General features: G+C 46.2%; 2 protein-coding genes across 11 annotated transcripts in view; both read right to left on the bottom strand.

Annotated features, from left to right (window-relative positions):
• Positions 1 to 789: 789 nt before the first annotated feature.
• cldn34a (claudin 34a) lies at positions 790 to 3796 on the bottom strand. Its single transcript, XM_048253075.1, has 2 exons — positions 3688 to 3796; positions 790 to 2515 (listed from the first exon to the last, which is right to left on the bottom strand). Exon 2 carries the CDS (start codon positions 2384 to 2386, stop codon positions 1616 to 1618), a length of 771 nt encoding a protein of 256 aa, XP_048109032.1. The 5' UTR covers positions 2387 to 2515; positions 3688 to 3796; the 3' UTR covers positions 790 to 1615.
• Positions 3797 to 6436: 2640 nt separating this feature from the next.
• shroom2a (shroom family member 2a) overlaps positions 6437 to 17069 on the bottom strand; it is a 46031-nt gene continuing 35398 nt past the window's right edge. For 6 of the 10 annotated variants that reach the window (XM_048251614.1, XM_048251616.1, XM_048251618.1 and 3 more), the window contains 6 exons: positions 12532 to 12825; positions 12094 to 12396; positions 10112 to 10783; positions 9364 to 9538; positions 8363 to 8635; positions 6437 to 7902 (listed from right to left, as the gene is read on the bottom strand). In XM_048251614.1, coding sequence (XP_048107571.1) covers positions 7630 to 7902; positions 8363 to 8635; positions 9364 to 9538; positions 10112 to 10783; positions 12094 to 12396; positions 12532 to 12825 — 1990 coding nt within the window. In that variant the 3' untranslated portion in view covers positions 6437 to 7629. Of the gene's footprint in view, positions 7903 to 8362; positions 8636 to 9363; positions 9539 to 10111; positions 10784 to 12093; positions 12397 to 12531; positions 12826 to 13970; positions 14007 to 17069 lie in introns of all 10 variants that reach the window. The other 4 variants (XM_048251615.1, XM_048251617.1, XM_048251619.1 and 1 more) reach the window with 4 other exon arrangements.

Here is a 17069-nt window from a genome sequence, read left to right as displayed (position 1 = left end):
CTTTTGTTCTGAGCCCTTGCCACCCCCGGTGCAGAGAGAGAGAGAGAGAGAGAGAGAGAGAGAGAGAGAGAGAGAGAGAGAGAGACTCTGACCTCTCATTGGGCAACAATCACAAGTTGTGATGGGAGGCTCCGTTCCACCCCGAGAGCATCACGACGACAGGCCTCACCGCTCTGCCAACAACAGCCTCCACTCGGCGAGTCACGGGAGTAAAATACCTCAGGCCCGTGAGAGAGGCCCCAAGCCAGGCAGAGAGGGAGGAGGAGGGGATGCCTCAGTCCATGCCTACTGTCTGTCTCTAGGTTTCACGTTTGGACAATGAAACTATACAATTTCGGTTTTAGAAGAAGCCCTGATGACAGGGCAGAGAGAAAAAGACTCTCATGATTTGTTGGTTGATTGGTTTGAATTGGCTTTTGTCTAATTGCCACTAATAGGTCCCCAAACCACAGCTATTAGAATGCACCATGATTTATGAACTATAGAAATCGGAACTTTAATTGCCACTATTACAATACAAAATAGTGGGATGTAAAACATTATTTATAATGGGACAAACACCCTGATGAGATTTATTTCAAAGAACACTGTGCTGTCGGCGCAGCAGCATGCCAATTCCCCACTGGATATAAAATCAATTTTAATTGGCAAGAAATAATTTCCCCTTATTGTATGATCCAGGGGGATTAGGCGGTTTTGTAACAACAGCAAATCATGTACTTCTCACAGAGATTGCTGTCGAAATTAATATTTAATTTTGATAAGATTACATTTTGGCACGCCTGAAAACAGGAGTCAATGAGGGCCAGCGGAGGACAAAAATCCCTAATAAGAGCCGACATCGCTCAGGGAGGCCCTGGCAGACTTCATTAGGCTCCCCAGCGGGGCAGGCCATGGCCAGCATGGGGCACTTGGGTAATTGTGCTCACCTTACCTAACGCTGGACCCCATCTCTCTTAAAGATTATATCACCCATACTAGCGCTGACAACTGTAAAGTTTATCTGGTGTGCTGTGAGGGAGAATGACTGAGCCTCAGCGGTGTTGTCCAGACTAGAAACGGACACTTTACTGAATCAAGAATGAAAGCTGATTGCAGATTGCATGAAAGCACAAAAAAATGATTTAGTGGATAAATTCCAAACTAAACAGCCATATTTATTTATCAATAAACAATATCAAATTCCACAGTAATTCCAAACTAGTATATCCCCAAAAATAATGAGATCCATAGACAAACAATAGACTCATATAATTCATCCCCGAGTGAATTTAATTTCCCTTTAATTTGTGTTATGAACTTGACTGTTTTGAAATATCTTCATGAAATAAATACATTTGAGCAGAGGAAATTAGTTCTGGATTGAACACTATCAGAGAATGAAATGTAACGTGTTGGAGAGCTGAGAATGTACTGATCTATTCAAAAGTCATAATAAATCTGTGCAGGCAGGCAATGTGCAGCAATCTTTCACATCTAAAGTCCTAGTGTAGCACTGTTGCAAAATAAGAGGTGGGACTGTTTAGCATTCACAGCTTTTATAAAGTAAGTGTCCAATTTCTCAGCCTGAGAACCACTCAGGTTCTCCATTGCTACCTGGAGTTGATGGTGAAGATCAGTTTTCTTCTAGTTCAAAGGCTGGGTTGTCCTCCCCCTCATTGGCACTGATCTCTTCTCTGCCCTCAGTGATAGACCTTAGGCCCACAGACGACCAAGGCTTTGAGTCAACAAGGTAGCCGTTACCCTCCGTGCTGACCTCAGCATTGGGCTGCTGGTCCTTCTTGGGGTACCTGTAGACAAGGAAGAGCAGTCCGCTGAAGGCAACCAGGAAAGAGGCCCCGATGCCAAGCCCGATTCCTGAGCCAATGCCCTGGCTCGTTGGGGCCGGAGGGAAGTAATACTCCGGTGGGAAGGCGATGGTGTCGTTGTTCAGCACCGCCACTGTGTTCATGAACAAAGGCACAAGGGAGCATGTGGCCGTGAACAGGTACATCCCCCCCGCGGACCAGAAGGTCAAGTTTATGGTCCGGCGCCTCCCCAGCCCAAAGTAGACCTTCCTCATCCCATAGCCAGCCGTGAGGTTCCCGATAATGCCCGTAACCACGGCCATCATAATGAGAACCTGAGCCAGTACGATGTCCGCAGGGAGGAAGGAGTCTGTGATGGCCAGGGCTTGGCAGTACTCTGCCGTGCTCATGATGTGAGAGTAGAAGCAGGCGCGCCACACGCCCACCCAGGCCACCCCGGAGGTGATGACCGACTTATCGGACACGTACCACAAACGCCACTCGTTCACGCCGGCGCTGCACATGATCAGGATCCAGCCCAGGATGCCCAGTAGCAGGCCCAGGAATTGCAGATGGGCCGTGTGGGCCAGGTAAGCCATCACGCTCGTCGCAAGGGGGACACGGGAAGTTAGAGATCTGGAGATCGCTCACTCACTCACTCCTCTCCAAGGGGAGGCAGCAGGTCCTCTCAGTCACTGAGGACTTCATGAGGACTGAACCTAAAGGGCCTGAGGAAAGAGAAAAGACAGCAGTTTTGCATCATTCTGAGTGGACAATAACACTGCCTGTGCCAAGAGAGAAGAGTAAAAATCTGTTTAGAAAATGTGAGTTAAGAGATGTGCATGAAGAAAACAATTTGTGCAGATGTATTTGACTAAAATCCACTAAAATGGATGCATTGCAGTCAATGTTCTACTGGCAATTGCACAAGATTTTTTAACTTCTCTACCTGAATTTAAAAAGGGGAACTCAACTCAGAAAGACAATGGTTTGTTGTCAAATGCAGAGGTCGGTGCCTCGTAAAAGTAGGAATTACATTTACTGTGTACTAAACATACATCCTCAACTATGATACGAGTTACAACTTTCAGCGAATCCGTCCAGCATTCCTGAGTAAAACCACACACTGAAACAGTGAAACTCAAGCCAGCAGTAAACTCAAGAGAGGCCGGGAGAATCACTGCATGACTGAGTGCACACCTGGGGCTCAGGAATGCCTTAAGCTAAACCTGAAAAGTCATTTACTGTAACTCAGCGCTCCAACATGATGAGTTGGAGATGGGGGAATTGTAACAGTGTGTTAACTCTTCATATGCTGTAAAACTCCAATAAGACAGACAGCACCATGGAACGCTATGGCATACTTGGAAGAGGGCGTATAGTGGCAACCTTCCTGTCCGGAAATATACTTCCCCTTTTCTCGCCACAAGGCATCTAAACCATTTACATTGGATAGACAGTGAATAATAATGTGAATAATAATGCAAAATCGATTGAGGAACATTAGTAGATTTAACTATGTTTACATTTGAGAGGTTGTGATGTAATGAACCATTCAGAAATGTAATTGACGGTAATATAGCACACCCTATCTGAAACTTGAGTTCCAAGAGGACATTTATCTCTTGATAGATAGATAGATAGATACTTTATTGATCCTCAAGGGGAAATTCAAGGAATCTTGATTCTTATCACCATTCCTAGCAGGTTGGAGCAGCCAACACTGAGAGAGCAAAAAGACAATTATTAGAATTGTCATTAGAATTATTTTATGCTACACTTCCCTAATCTCCAGTGATACATAATTGCCAGAAATGGATGGCGTCAAAAGCTAAGAGAAACACAATAAAAAAAACATTTAAACAGAACACAGAAATGAAAAGAAAGAAAGTTACCGTACCTTTGACAAGATGGAGCTCTTGAAATTCAGTGGTGGACAGTAAACTGCTACCGAAACAGCAGGACACGAGGTAAACACAACTGGCTGCTGTTTTCAGAGCAGCACTTGGACAAAGCCCCTTTCCAAAGTAACACGCTCAGAGTCAATATAGCCTGGGTTAATGATTGACTTACCATTAAACACGGCATCTCCAAAGCAGAAGGGGAGGGGTGTGCCGCATCAGGTGACCTTTATTGGTAGCTCTACACCTGCTCTTATGACACTACAGCTGTATACACAAGTCATATTGGTCAGATCAGGTGCATCTGGACTAAGTATGAAATTCAAATGATTTTATTTTGCTAGATAAGTATATATATGTACACACACACTGAAATGCAACTATGACTACATGGTAAGTTTTACAATCAGGCGTGCCTTGAACTTGTCAAGGTCTCACTTGTTCTGTGTTAGGGCCTTAAGAAACTGTTAAATATTACACCACCTCATTGCATTGCACTGTAGATAAAAATGGAAATGTATTTCATTGTTTTAAAAGGGGTGTGTGATTGCTCACTCAAGTAATTGCCACTACTTAAGTATGGGCGATATAGGCATACTTATGGATGTTAACCTTTATTTTGTGAACTGTACTAAAGCACTTAAGGCTCAATATAATTTAAATAAATGTTATCACACATTCCATAACACACACACACACACACACACAAATGAGTCTATCTCTTATGCTGAATGCAATGTGAAGCTAGATTCTGAGATTCTGGTAGTTCCTCTATATCTAATGTCAACCTAACTGGACTTTCCAGTTATCATACATCAAGAGGACGAGTACAGGAACCTGGTGGATGACTTTGTGCAATGGTGCAGGCTCAACCATCTGCAGCTGAACCCAAATACCAAGGAGATGGTGGTGGATTTCAGGAGATCTAAGCCACCTATGCTGCCAGTCTCCATTGAAGGGGTCAATGTGGAGGTGGTCAGCAAATAAGTACCTGGGGATACACATGGACAATAAACTGGACTGGTCAGCCAACACAGATACACTGTATCTGTGTTGTGCACTGTATCTGTATATCTTGAATTTACCCTTGGGGGTCAATAAAGTATCTATCTATCTATCTATCTATCTATCTATCTGTCTATCAGAAAGGGCAGTCAGCTTTATTTCCTGAGAAGGCTGAGGCTGCGGTCTGCAGTAAGCTCCTCTGGATGTTTTACCAGTTTGCCATAGCCAGTGTCCTCTTTTATGCTGTGGTGTGCTGGGGAGGCAGCATTAAGAGGGACGCTGGGTGACTGAACAGAATGGTAAGGAAAGCTGGCTCTGTTGTTGGCATTGAGCTGGAGTCACTCACAACAACTGCAGAGAAACAGACCATGAGCAGGGTGCTGGCGATCATGGACAATGACTCAATAAACAGAGGAGCATGTTCAGTGGCAGACTTCTGTCACTGTCATGCTCAACAAACAGGTTGATGAGGTCCTTAGTCCCCAGGGCCATCCAACTTTTCAATGGCACACAAAAGGGGAGGGGAGAAATGGACTTTTCAGCATGAGCCCATCTCTCTCAGCCCCTACCATCATATCACTTATTCCTCACTGATCACTGCGCCGGGATTAGTGTGTGCTTCACCTCACTGTGTGCTGAGTGTGTTTCACTAATTCACGGATTGGGATAAATGCAGAGACCAAATTTCCCTCACGGGATCAAAAGAGTATATATACTTATACTTAAAGTATATTATTTTTCTTGTTTGTTTTAAAGCAATTCTATTGTGTTTAATTCACAACCATTGCACACACTCCAACATAGCACCTTATCATGGTCAATGCATCACATGGTCAGTCCATACCAGACCTTTGTAATCACTTCACATGCTCTTTCATTTTTACATTTCTGTGAGTGATTTCTATGCATGTGAGATATGGGTGCATATGCGTGTTTGTTGTGTTATGGTTGTATAAGCTACTGAAAAACTCTCTCTATCTACAGTGATGGCCAAAAGTATTGGCACCCATGCTAAAGTTGACTGAAAAGAGGAATATAAAATCAAAATCAACCTTTAAGGACACCAATTTTCTTAGTGAATGAATAATGTATCATAAATAAATAAATGTTCTTCCTTAAAATACAGGGGTCATAAGTATTCCCACCCCTATGTTAAATTACCATAGAGACAGGCAGATTTTTATTTTTAAAGGCCAGTTATTTCATGGATCCAGAATACTGTGCATCCTGATAAAGTTACCTTGGCCTTTGGAATTCAAATAGCCCCACATCATCACATACCCTTCACCATACCTAGAGATTGGCATGGGTGTTATTTCAGTTAGCCTATTAGCTGGTTGCAAATCAAACTAATTAAAACTATTAACTATAGTTATAATTAACTATTAATTAACTATTAAAAATAAAAATCTGCCTGTCTCTATGGTAATTTAACATAGGGGTGGGAATACTTATGACCCCTGTATTTTAAGGAAGAACATTTATTTATTTATGATACATTGTTCATTCACTAAGAAAATTGGTGTCCTTAAAGGTTAGATATTTCCTCATTTTTCACTTAAGGCATTAAGATCAATTTCCAAAAGATGATTTTATATTCCTCTTTTCAGTCAACTTTAGCATGGGTGCCAACACTTTTGGCCAGCACTGTATCTATCGATCATCAAATGCATGATTTCGAATTTAGAAGTTATGATGGGGCATGGAAGACAGAGAGGAAATAAAACACAATGAGACAAGGAACAGAGCGAAAGGCAGCTGGTATTTTATAGACAAGTATTGAATCCACAATGGAGTAACATGGAACGGTTTTAGGCAAGTCTCAGGTTACGTAGCAATGTAGCAATTACAGTAAGAGTTAATGCAATGTTAGAGATAAGCAGCTACTCAAAAGTGATTGACCGATGTGATACGTTTGGCCTGGCTAAAATCAGGTGTGTGGGGGAAAAAGGACTACTGTAGCCTACTCTAATTTATGTACAAGTTTAAAAGGGCTACAATAAATTACTAAAAAAAACATGGATTTCATTTTATTTTGCGTTGTGATGTGACACAAAAAGACAGAACAATGTGGTATGAAATAATGCACCATCTAAGAGTCTTGGGTTGTTTTTTGGAGATGTGCTGCCCTGTTGAAAAACCATCAGGCTTCAGTGGTGTCCCTGAATAAGATTACTGAGTGTGAGAGCGACATTGAACATCATGATGAATCTGAAAAAAAGAGAACCGTGGGCCCTGAAACTCACTGAAATGACCTTAGTTCACTTTCTCAGATGTGTGTGTGTGTGTGTGTGTGTGTGTGTGTGTCTTAGTGTCTGTGTATGCGTTTGTGTGACAGACATGTAGACACACAGCTTTAACAATGTAACATGTGATCAGTCAGACGCGTAAGCCCATCTCAACATTGCCCTCTAGTGGTCAGAAAGCTACTTATATTTTGTGAGAAGCCGAGCAGTGGTTTGTCAAGAGTGTAGTTCTTCTGTGGTCAGGAGCACTGTCTGCCGAAGTGCCCTAAAGGTGCAAAATGTCTCAACCCAGACAGCTCAGTTCAGTTCTATTCAGTTCAGAGAGGGAGCTGTGGCTAAGGGCTGTTTCTTTGTAAGATATGGCAGTTCTTTCCTCTGCCCAGACAAATAAGATGAGCTACACAGTGGTTGGTGCGGGGGTCAAACTGTGGTCAGGGAGCAGAGTCAGTTAAGCACTCAGTGGCATCTGAACAACATCAGACCATGTCTGGTATAGATTGAAAGGGCTGAGCCCAGTCAAGATGGGGTGGGGGTCACAGAGGAGGACAGGAAGTAGTCCAGACGGAGGTCTGGACGGAATGTCGGACACACAAGCTGTGGTCGAAATGCAAAATGTTCACTCATTCACTATAGGAAGTGAGTGAGTGAATAAGTGAACATTTCGAATGCGGCTCCTGTCTAGAGGTCTCCTCAGATGGGCAGCCTCTGGTCCAGCGGCAGGCTGTCCATCAGACATTTGAGCTGCTCGTCGCCCAACTTGATCTTGTCCTCTAGCTTGCGCTGCTCGATGATGAGCGCCGACTTCATCTTGACAAAGTGCTCATAGTCCGCCAGGCTCTCCTCGTCCAGGTAGCTGGCCAGGATGTCGTAGACCACACGCTCGCGGCGGTCCAGGTTCTCCTTCAGCTCCTTGGCGTCCTCGTGCTGTCGGATCAGCAGCTTGCGCTTGTCCGTCAGGATCCGCTACAGAGGAATGAGAGGGACACACAGTTACTAAATGACCCAGACCCAGATCTGGACACTTGCAGGACAAAAGACTGCTCTGATTTGACCCACATCCTTTCCTCATGTTATTATTTTTTCTTCAGATTTTTTTAGACCAACCTTACTTGCCATCCATGATTTTATCCCCTGGGTCTAATTTCTGCTCCATTCACCTGCTATAGCAAAACTAACACCCAGTGCAGCTCTTTCAGAATACTCCATTCAGAGACCTCTTTCCCCCTTCTCAGTTTCTATCCCCTAAGCCTAGCCTTTCTTCCTCTTGCACTCTGTCCATCACTATCTCCTCTTTCCGCCATTCAGCCACTCTTCATCCTCTATTCCTCCTCCCTCTCTCTTTCCATCTCCTCAGTCTTCTCTTTTCCGCATCTGTCTTCTCCCTCCCTCCCTCCCTCCCTCCCTCGTTCTCCCCTCTACTCACCCTCTCCTCAGGTGAGGCGTCCTCCTCCAGGCTGTTGAGGGCGTTCTCCACGCGTGCCAGCCGCCCAGAGAGCGACAGCAGCAGGCTCACCACCTTGTCCAGGTCGCCCACGAACATCCGGAACTTGTCCAGCTCGTTGGGCTTGCACACCTGCTGCACGGTGACCTCCACCTCCTGGCCCAGCGCGTTGTTCTCCTCCACGTCCTCTTGCAGGCTCTCACGTGCCTCCCGCAGCACCTGCAGCTTGCGGCTCAGGCTGTCGATCAGCTCTTGCTGTTGTGTGGGAGACAGAGACGAGAGGTCATTGACCATCATTAAAGGCGCTCTTAGCGATGTTAACGTCTCTTAACATCACTTCTGTTGACTTTCAAACAAAACAGAGAGCTAGCTTGCTACTTCCTCCCCCTCCCTCCCGTGCTGCTCCCATGCAATTGAAACTCTCGCTAAACGCGCATCTCGTCTGTGATTTGCGGGAACAGTTTGTTATGTTTTTTTGGGCTAGGTTTGCCCAGGTTGTTTTTGTTGCCGTTTTTGGAGCCTGGACATCCACAGAGATCGCATTTTTTTACAGTGTATTCAGGACACAGACAGCTAACGGTTGGTTAGGTGATGCTTGCAGTAAGTGACATAAAATGTTTTAGCCTAAAAAACCTGTGGCATCGCTTAGAGCAGTTGAAAATGGAAACTGGGGGTTTTGGGTTGAGAGAGGGGAGCATAGACACAGAGTGGAGAGAGGTAGTGAGAGAGAACACTCCTGATTTGCTGTTCATGAGCATACACAATACATTGGAGGTGTATACAAATGACAAACTAAAAAAAGATTAGACAGTGAGTGAAAATAAAATGAAAGAAAGACAAAAAAATAAATAATATTCTAAACTGTGAGACTCCAAAAGCTTCAGTGTTGACAAACAGTGGATGAATGACAGGGGAATGACTAAACGAGTAATAAAACAAACACGGGCCCAACTTGAGTGACAGCAGTGACTGGTATCCAGTACCTTCTTATTGGCCAGTTCGTGGTCAAGCTCCTCCTCTGAATCCTCCTGCTCTTCACTTTCCTGCTGCATGTCCTTCATCTTGATAAGGAGCTCTGCCTTGGGAGCGGACGTGCTGTAGTAGGTGGAACTGGTCGCCAGGGCAACGGCGCCTGCCATGGTGCTCTCCTCCGCTTTCCTGAAGTAAACAAGATCAAAGAGTGGTCAGGCAAAAGAGGCAACAGATACAAGGGCACTGAACTCTACCAACAGAGGTTATGTTATGACTATCAGACACATACAAAACTGTTCAAATAAACATTTTTAAACAACTTCTAGCAAAGAAAACGTGACTAAAAGAGAATGCAATTAGTCAATGCGCATTTCTTGATTCTGCCAGCAGGTGGCCTCAGTTGTCCAACTGCCTCAGTCCTGATTGATACACCATTCACATTCCATATAGCATATTCAACAAATACCAAAAAACTAAACTAGACCTTCAGAGCTTTTTGATAAATTGACCCCTCCATTCGAACCCACCATCAAAGTTTCTGGCATAAATACAGGTGGACTGATTATGAATATAAAATAGTTCTAAAAAAAAAACAAGAAAATGTCAATCTTGATCCATCTTCAGTATCAAAATCTGATTGTATAATCAGCTATTAAAAAGGCTAAAGCAGCAATCTAAATCCATCTGATGTTTTAGCATTATGAATTTGATGTTGCCCAAACTGCCCAGTAGTACGGTGTAGAGTAGAAGCTTGCCCACCTTTCCTCCGAGCTCCGGGGCGAGGCCTGCTTGGGGGCCGCCTTCCTCCGCTGGAGGGCCCCCTCCAGCAGCTGGTCGCCCTGGGGGAAGAGCCCCTCCATCAGGTCCATAGTGGTCTTCATCTTGCTCTGGTCCAGGATGTCAGCCAGGGACTTGTCCTTGTCGATGATGTCCCTCGCCAGCTCATCCCTCTTCTCGTCCTCCGCTGACTGCAGCCGGGTGCTGATGGACATTGCTGGGACCCCGTTGCTGCTGGGGTGAGGGGCGTGGTGGGGGGCATCTGTCGGCGGTGCTGCTGGGGCCTCCGAGGGCCTGTGCTCGGCCTGGGGGCCCTTGTGCGGGTCTCTCCTGGGCTCAGACGGCTCCCTCTGGGCCCCCATGTCGGCGGCAGACCTGGGCTCTGGGCCGTGGTCCCTCTGCTGTCGTGAGTAGGCACTGAAGACGGAGTACGACTGCTCGGGGCCAGACAGGCTGGTCAGGTGAGTGGCTCCAGGGCCCAAGGGAGCTTGAGGGGCCTCTCTGCCTGTCCCGCTGGCGACACCACCACCACCACCAGCTACGTTGTGAGGGTGGAGGTACTGCCTGCTCTCCTTCTCCGTGTCGCTCTCGGCATGGACGATCTTGATGGGCACTTTTCTGGCAGCGCTGTTGTCCTCACTCACCCTCTCCATCCTGTCATCAAAGCAGCCAAAAGGACACACAAACATAAGCACTGAGCTTTAAGCTCACCATACATCCACCCATTTAAAAAAAAAAAAAAAAAAAAAAAAAAAAAAAAAAAAAAAAAAACACCCAGGAAAAGGGCTGTAAAATGAGCCAATAATAATGCGAAATAAAATAATTCCTTTGCAAAGGTCAGCCTAGGACGCGGCACAGACCACAGCATTAAATGTGTCAGTTAGGAATGGCTGAGGAGCCAATTCCCCAGCAGACTCTTCAGAAGCAGGCGCACAGTACAGTCAGCGGGGAGAGCCCATCCATACGGAGAAACTGATTAAGAGTCATATGACATGATGACATTAAGGCGCTCTCCTCGCTTTTTTTCTCTCCCTCTCTCTCTCTCCATTTTCCCATGCCCAACGTCCTGGCACGCCAAGGCTGCCGGACTCCTCCCAGTGTGTTGGCTCCACCGCGGCCGGAATGCTGCACTGTACAAATCTCTAAAGCAGCCCTTCCCTGAGACCCAGTGTGCAAAGGGAGAGGAGGAGAGGAAAAAAGAGAGCACAAAAAAGAAAAACCCAACAGCACTCTACGATGACAATTTAAGACTTGAAACTTGAAACATGACCTGTCCATGGCTGCCTTAAACATGCTTCATGAATAGAACATACATACAGAAAGACAGTACACACACATACACACACACACACACACACACACACACACACACAAGCATGCCGCTTACAGTGCGGAGGGCTATCAATAAGCCTCTTGTATGTGTATGAATACAATAAGGACAGACATGGTGGAGCGCCGTCATTAAATTACTGGGCTGGAGAGACAGACTCTTTCCAGTGATAAATTTAAGACTCCAGCAGCAGGAGGGGGAAAAAAAGAAAAAGAAAAGAGAAAAAAAAACAGCAACCCAGCTGTGTGGTTTGAGAAGTGGAAAACTCCACTGCTGCTGTTGCACTTCTGCAGGATGTGCGGACAGAGAGAGAGAGAGAGAGAGAGAGAGAGAGAGAGGGAGAGAGGGAGAGAGGGCGATACAAAGAGAGGGAGAGAGAGAGAGAGAGAGAGAGGGAGGGAGAAAGAGAGAGAGAGAGAGGGCGATACAAAGAGAGGGAGAGAGAGAGAGAGAGAGAGGGGTCAGAGAGAGTGAGTGAGTGAGAGGAAAGAGGAACGAGGAAAATTCACATAATGTGAGAAGCTCGAGCAGACAGAAAAAGATGCCGGTCACAGACAGGACCGGGCAACAACCAACAACCGGGTGACGGGTTGGGGGGGGTCGGGGTCGGGGTCGGGCGGAGCCCAGCTCTTACCTTTCAGGGGCTTCATCCTGCAGGGAGACGGGGGGCTTGTCGGTCAGCCTCTGGGGAGAGAACTGGGGCGAGGGTGAGCGCTGGCCCTCCATGGTGGGCTTGGCCAGTGCCGGGGCCCCGTGCGAGGGCTGCTGCGGGGGCGGGGGCCCGTGCGAGGGCTGCTGCGGGGCCGGGGCCCCGTGCGAGGGCTGCTGCGGGGGCGGGGGCAGCGCAGGCTCCGGCTTCAGCTCCAGCTTTTCCTCCTCCTTTTTCTTCTCCTCCTCCTCCTCCTCCTCCTCCTCCTTCTTCAGTATCTCCAGATCCCTGTGTGGACAGAGGGCGGGGTCAGCTTCGGTGTTGGGGGAGTGGAAATGCAGGACTCCGCCCTGAAAGCCGGAAAAGGGGAGGGGGGTGGGGGGTGGGTCGGGGAGGGAGGGTGCAGTGTCTGGATGCTGGTACCTGTCCGGGCGGGGCAGCACTTGTCTCTTCCAGAGGGTTTGGGGATAGGGTTGCGGGTGCAGGTGCAGGTGAGGTGGAGCAGGGTCGACTGGGTCGGGGAGGAGCGTGGCTGGAGGAGGACTAGGGGGAGGAGGGAGAGGGGCGTCCCACGCTGGGGAGTCGAGGTTCTCCAAAGGTGCTGGGGGAGGAGGAGGTGGAAGAGGTGGTAGAGGAGGAGGGGGCAGGTCTGGGAACTGGTCGGGTTCTACTGGCTTCGGTTTTACGCGCAACTCACTAGGTCCTCTGTCAGACAACCTGAGACAAGAAATAGAACATCACTGTAGGGTTATCACTCACTCGCACACACACACACTTTCTCCCAAGTGCTGACTAGTGCAGATCTCGTTTCAGTAATACATTTCTAAGATATGTTGCTGAGGACCATGCGACATCTGAGGGCTGCTACAAACAAGCCTTCCTTTTCTCTGGGCCTGCCTAGAGTACAACTCTTCATCAGAGTGCACGCGGCACACAAAGCTCCACTGTGTCTGGTGTAAAACGATAGGAGAGGACATTTATCCCACATCTCGGCCTGTGTGTGTGCCTGGCTGCTGATGTCCAGCCTTGCGACCGCAGCAGACGGCATATTTGTGTTCCCACAGCCTCGCCAGGCTCTAGGGGAACGGACAACCGCTTTGTGTGTGTGTGTGTGTGTGTGTGTGTGTGTGTGTGTGTGTGTGTGTGTGTGTGTGTGTGTGTGTGTGTGTGTGTGTGTGTGTGGTTTTTAAAGAAAGCGTTCTTGATTTTTTTTATCACATATTTGGAGTACGAGGACTGTCAATGACAACACAAAATGTATGAATGGTGGTGGTGAAAAGGGGACAAATTAGCTGCTTGTCTAAAACAAAAAAAACCCACAATGGTCATTAAGGGGCCCGTTTCCCAAAATATTCCCCAGGACATCTTGCACACTTGCAGCAGTGGCACTGAAAAGAGGAGGCTCTCCTACGCATCTATTTTGTGAGAGCGGCTTGGGCCTGAAAGCTCTGTGATGGTGCAGTAACAGCAGTAAGCAGGGCCACATTTTTTGAAAAGCGGACAGCAAGCGTAAAGAGAAAAACAACCCCGGTGTTTTCAATAGGAATTAAGTGATGCCCTTACACACACACACACACACACACACACACACAGACACACACACACACACACACACACACACACACACACACACACACACACACACACACACACACAGACACACACACACACACACAGAGACACACACACACACACACACACACACACACACACACACACACACACACACACACACACACACACACACACACACACACACACACACACACACACACACACACACACAGACACAGACACAGACACAGACACAGACACAGACACAGACACAGACACACACACACACACACACACACACACAGTACCTGTCAGGCACAAAGAACCATTGGCTGCGCTCCAGGCTGAGTAATGATGAAAAGAAAAGCAAAGGGGGAAATGTGTGTTGGAAGAGGAAGGAAAGAGGCAGGAAAAGGAAAAATGGGAGAATGAGAAAGGAAACGACACACAGACAGCCAATACATGCTGTCTCTTACCGCCAACAAAGACAAACAACATCTTCAGAATATGTCATTCAGGTATTTGACACGGGACACAAGACTTAAGTAGGCTACTTTTTCATTTTCCGATTGCCATTGGGTGTGGGGAGTCAGGGCTGGTGCTGCCGAGTGATGGTAGCTTTTTGGGTGGGGCGAGGAGCGGAGGAGCGAACGACATGCCAAAGAGGAGAGAGGTACAGTGCATGGGAGCTTGCGGCGGTGCAAACCCACGTGGTGTCTGCGAGCGTGCTGAGGCGTGCAGCTCCGCCACCGTGTCAGCAGTCTGTAATCAGACGCAGTGCGGTCACAGTGCCCGGCCAACACCGTTATTACCAGTCTACATCTGGTAGGAACCCGGGCCTTAATATGAGTCTAGGTAGCAATGCACTATATTCTTCTCTTCAACGTCATATCAGCACCTAATCCAAATCATTGCCACTAGTGATAAATCGATCAATTGGTGGTTTTAGACCTCTTCACGAACACGAAAATTAGGGACAGTCCCATGCACTTTTAAGTTTTGAATATACATATAGTATATTGAAATACATTAATAGGCCCAAATAACAAAAATGAGATACACTCTTAAACCTACTGCCTGATGAAAATGATTCACTGCACATGGTTTACCAAGCAAATGCAAAAAGTTAACTTATTGAAGGAGCAGCTTGAATAGGATTGCACCGAATGCTTTGGGAAAATGTAATACAATGCTATAGAATTTTTATCTAGTCAGCATAGTTCAATCACAATATCCATATTTAACATCTAAAGATTATGCCCAAATACTTCTGACCATTTTAAGTGCTTTGCCATCTCCTATGCATGTTTGTATTGTATGCATCATCCAAATGTACACCATAACAGGTTTACTGCTACTCTTACCTTGGCCAGCTGGATGGATAACAAAATTGTTGCATCTTATTAAAAACATTCCTCCTCTCTACTGATCATCAATCTTTTGTAGCAACTCGTTTTCTTTTAAGCTGAAGTAACAGATTGTAGAACTGATTTATGGATACGCTAGACTCTTTGAGGTTTCTTTTTTTTGTTGCTCTACACAAGATCTGAGACCCTGTCTATAAACCTTTAAAATCCCACCACACTGGGCCAAAGTCTGTCAGCAGGACTGTTTATTGATGTGGACATACTTTCAGTATGATGAGCTCTGGTTCAATACTATAAGGATCCAAGTCTGGCCTCGTAGAATTCAACCCAACAAATCAGTCCGTTCTTCTTCCTTTAACTCTAGTCCCAAAGCATAGATTATTAAGCTGTGCTGTCTGGACTGGATTCCATCTGTGTTTCAATAGGTTACTCGGGGAGAAAGAAAAACATGGTCTGAATTTTTGGTCCCCCTCTTAACAAGAAACAGGAAATCCACACTACAAAATATAAGAGTAGATTCAAAATTCACTGCAGGCGCAAGATGTGATAAGACACAATTAAGACATTGAAGGCAAGTCCTGTTGATGACTGCAAATGCCATGCCATGCAGCAGTTGTCTCTTCAAAAATAAAAGTTCAGCTAAAGTGGCAGACAGAGACTGTCCATGAAAGACTAACAGTTTGGTTGTAGCTCACATGGCAAAATGTCACCAACTTTTCTTCCTGAGGTTTCACAATGATCCTTACATTACTTACCCTGGCTGTATCGGCTGTGAGATTGTGGTCGACCCTGCCCCAAATCTGCCTTTTCCAAGGCACATATTGTACTATATTACCTGCCCTTCAGGGTGGCTTTTTTATTTAAAGCTATCAAGGGTCTAAATGCATGCTATAAACTTGCTTAAATGTATACGAATGACTGTGTGCTTCCAGTTAGACAAAAAGAGTGCTGAAAATGAAACCTCGACAAACACAAAAGAGCCAGGCCTGGAGAATCGTAGAATCCCCAATATGATGACAGCTGACTGAGACAAGACAACTGTTCCATTGTGCACTCATTCATCACCTCTTAATTCTGTCATCCCCAGCCGATTTATTACACAAGGGCTAAGGTGTAATTACAGTGGAGTAAGAGACTGAACCAACGTCATGGTGGTATTTCTATGGAGTAAATCATTCACAACTAAGGCACTTATGTACCCAGCACTCTTAAAAGTCAAGCAATTACACAAAAAGTTAGCAATCATTCTTAATCGTCCTGATAGGGGGTGCATAATGTTAAATAATGTCTCTCCAAGCAATGACGACCTAACCACCAGAGCGATTCCTAGAAATCTGGAACCCTGAAGCGGGACCACCATAAGCCAACAACTGACACTTTATCAAAATGTTTTTGTGGTTCGATATCTGGACTTACCGATGGCCAAGACTATGTCCTGGTAGTCTCATAATGTGACCGTGTGGAGCAGGGAAGCCTGTACTCTCCTGAATGTGCACTGACAGGCGCTACCAGGATCTGTTTTCCCCAGATATCCACGACACATCTGGGTGGGGTCCAGGCAAGCTCACCTGACACACTTAGGTCTAACAACCACCACACACTCCCTTTGTGATGCAAATGAATCCAGTCATACAGGATGGCTCGGTCAACAGAGCTACCTCAGAATGGATACTTTACACCTTGCCATGGGTTGCACTCCATGGAGGGTGGAGGGGGTTTAACACAAAAGACCTTTCCTGAAAAGATACAGGAAAAACTTGTTGAGCCTCACTCACTACTGGTGAAATGTACTTGGCAGTGAACAATAACAGGGTCAATCAAAAGTCGCTACACCGACAGCGCTTGATTTTTTACACCATTTTCACTGAGTGACTTACAGCAGCGAAGGGGGATGTGCAATTTCAGCAGTAAACCGGCACTTTGGAACATCTTTAACACAAGCAGTAGTCAGGACTTGATCACTTGATAGGGTGCAATTTAAAAGCTTAACGTGATGGATGCAGGGATTTGCACGCAACATGGTTATTAAAGAGAACCATC

This window comes from Alosa alosa, chromosome 9 (assembly GCF_017589495.1).
Source record: "Alosa alosa isolate M-15738 ecotype Scorff River chromosome 9, AALO_Geno_1.1, whole genome shotgun sequence".
NCBI lineage: Eukaryota > Metazoa > Chordata > Actinopteri > Clupeiformes > Clupeidae > Alosa > Alosa alosa.
Note: the sequence above shows the minus strand (reverse complement) of the source record. Positions and strands in the feature narration are given on the sequence as shown.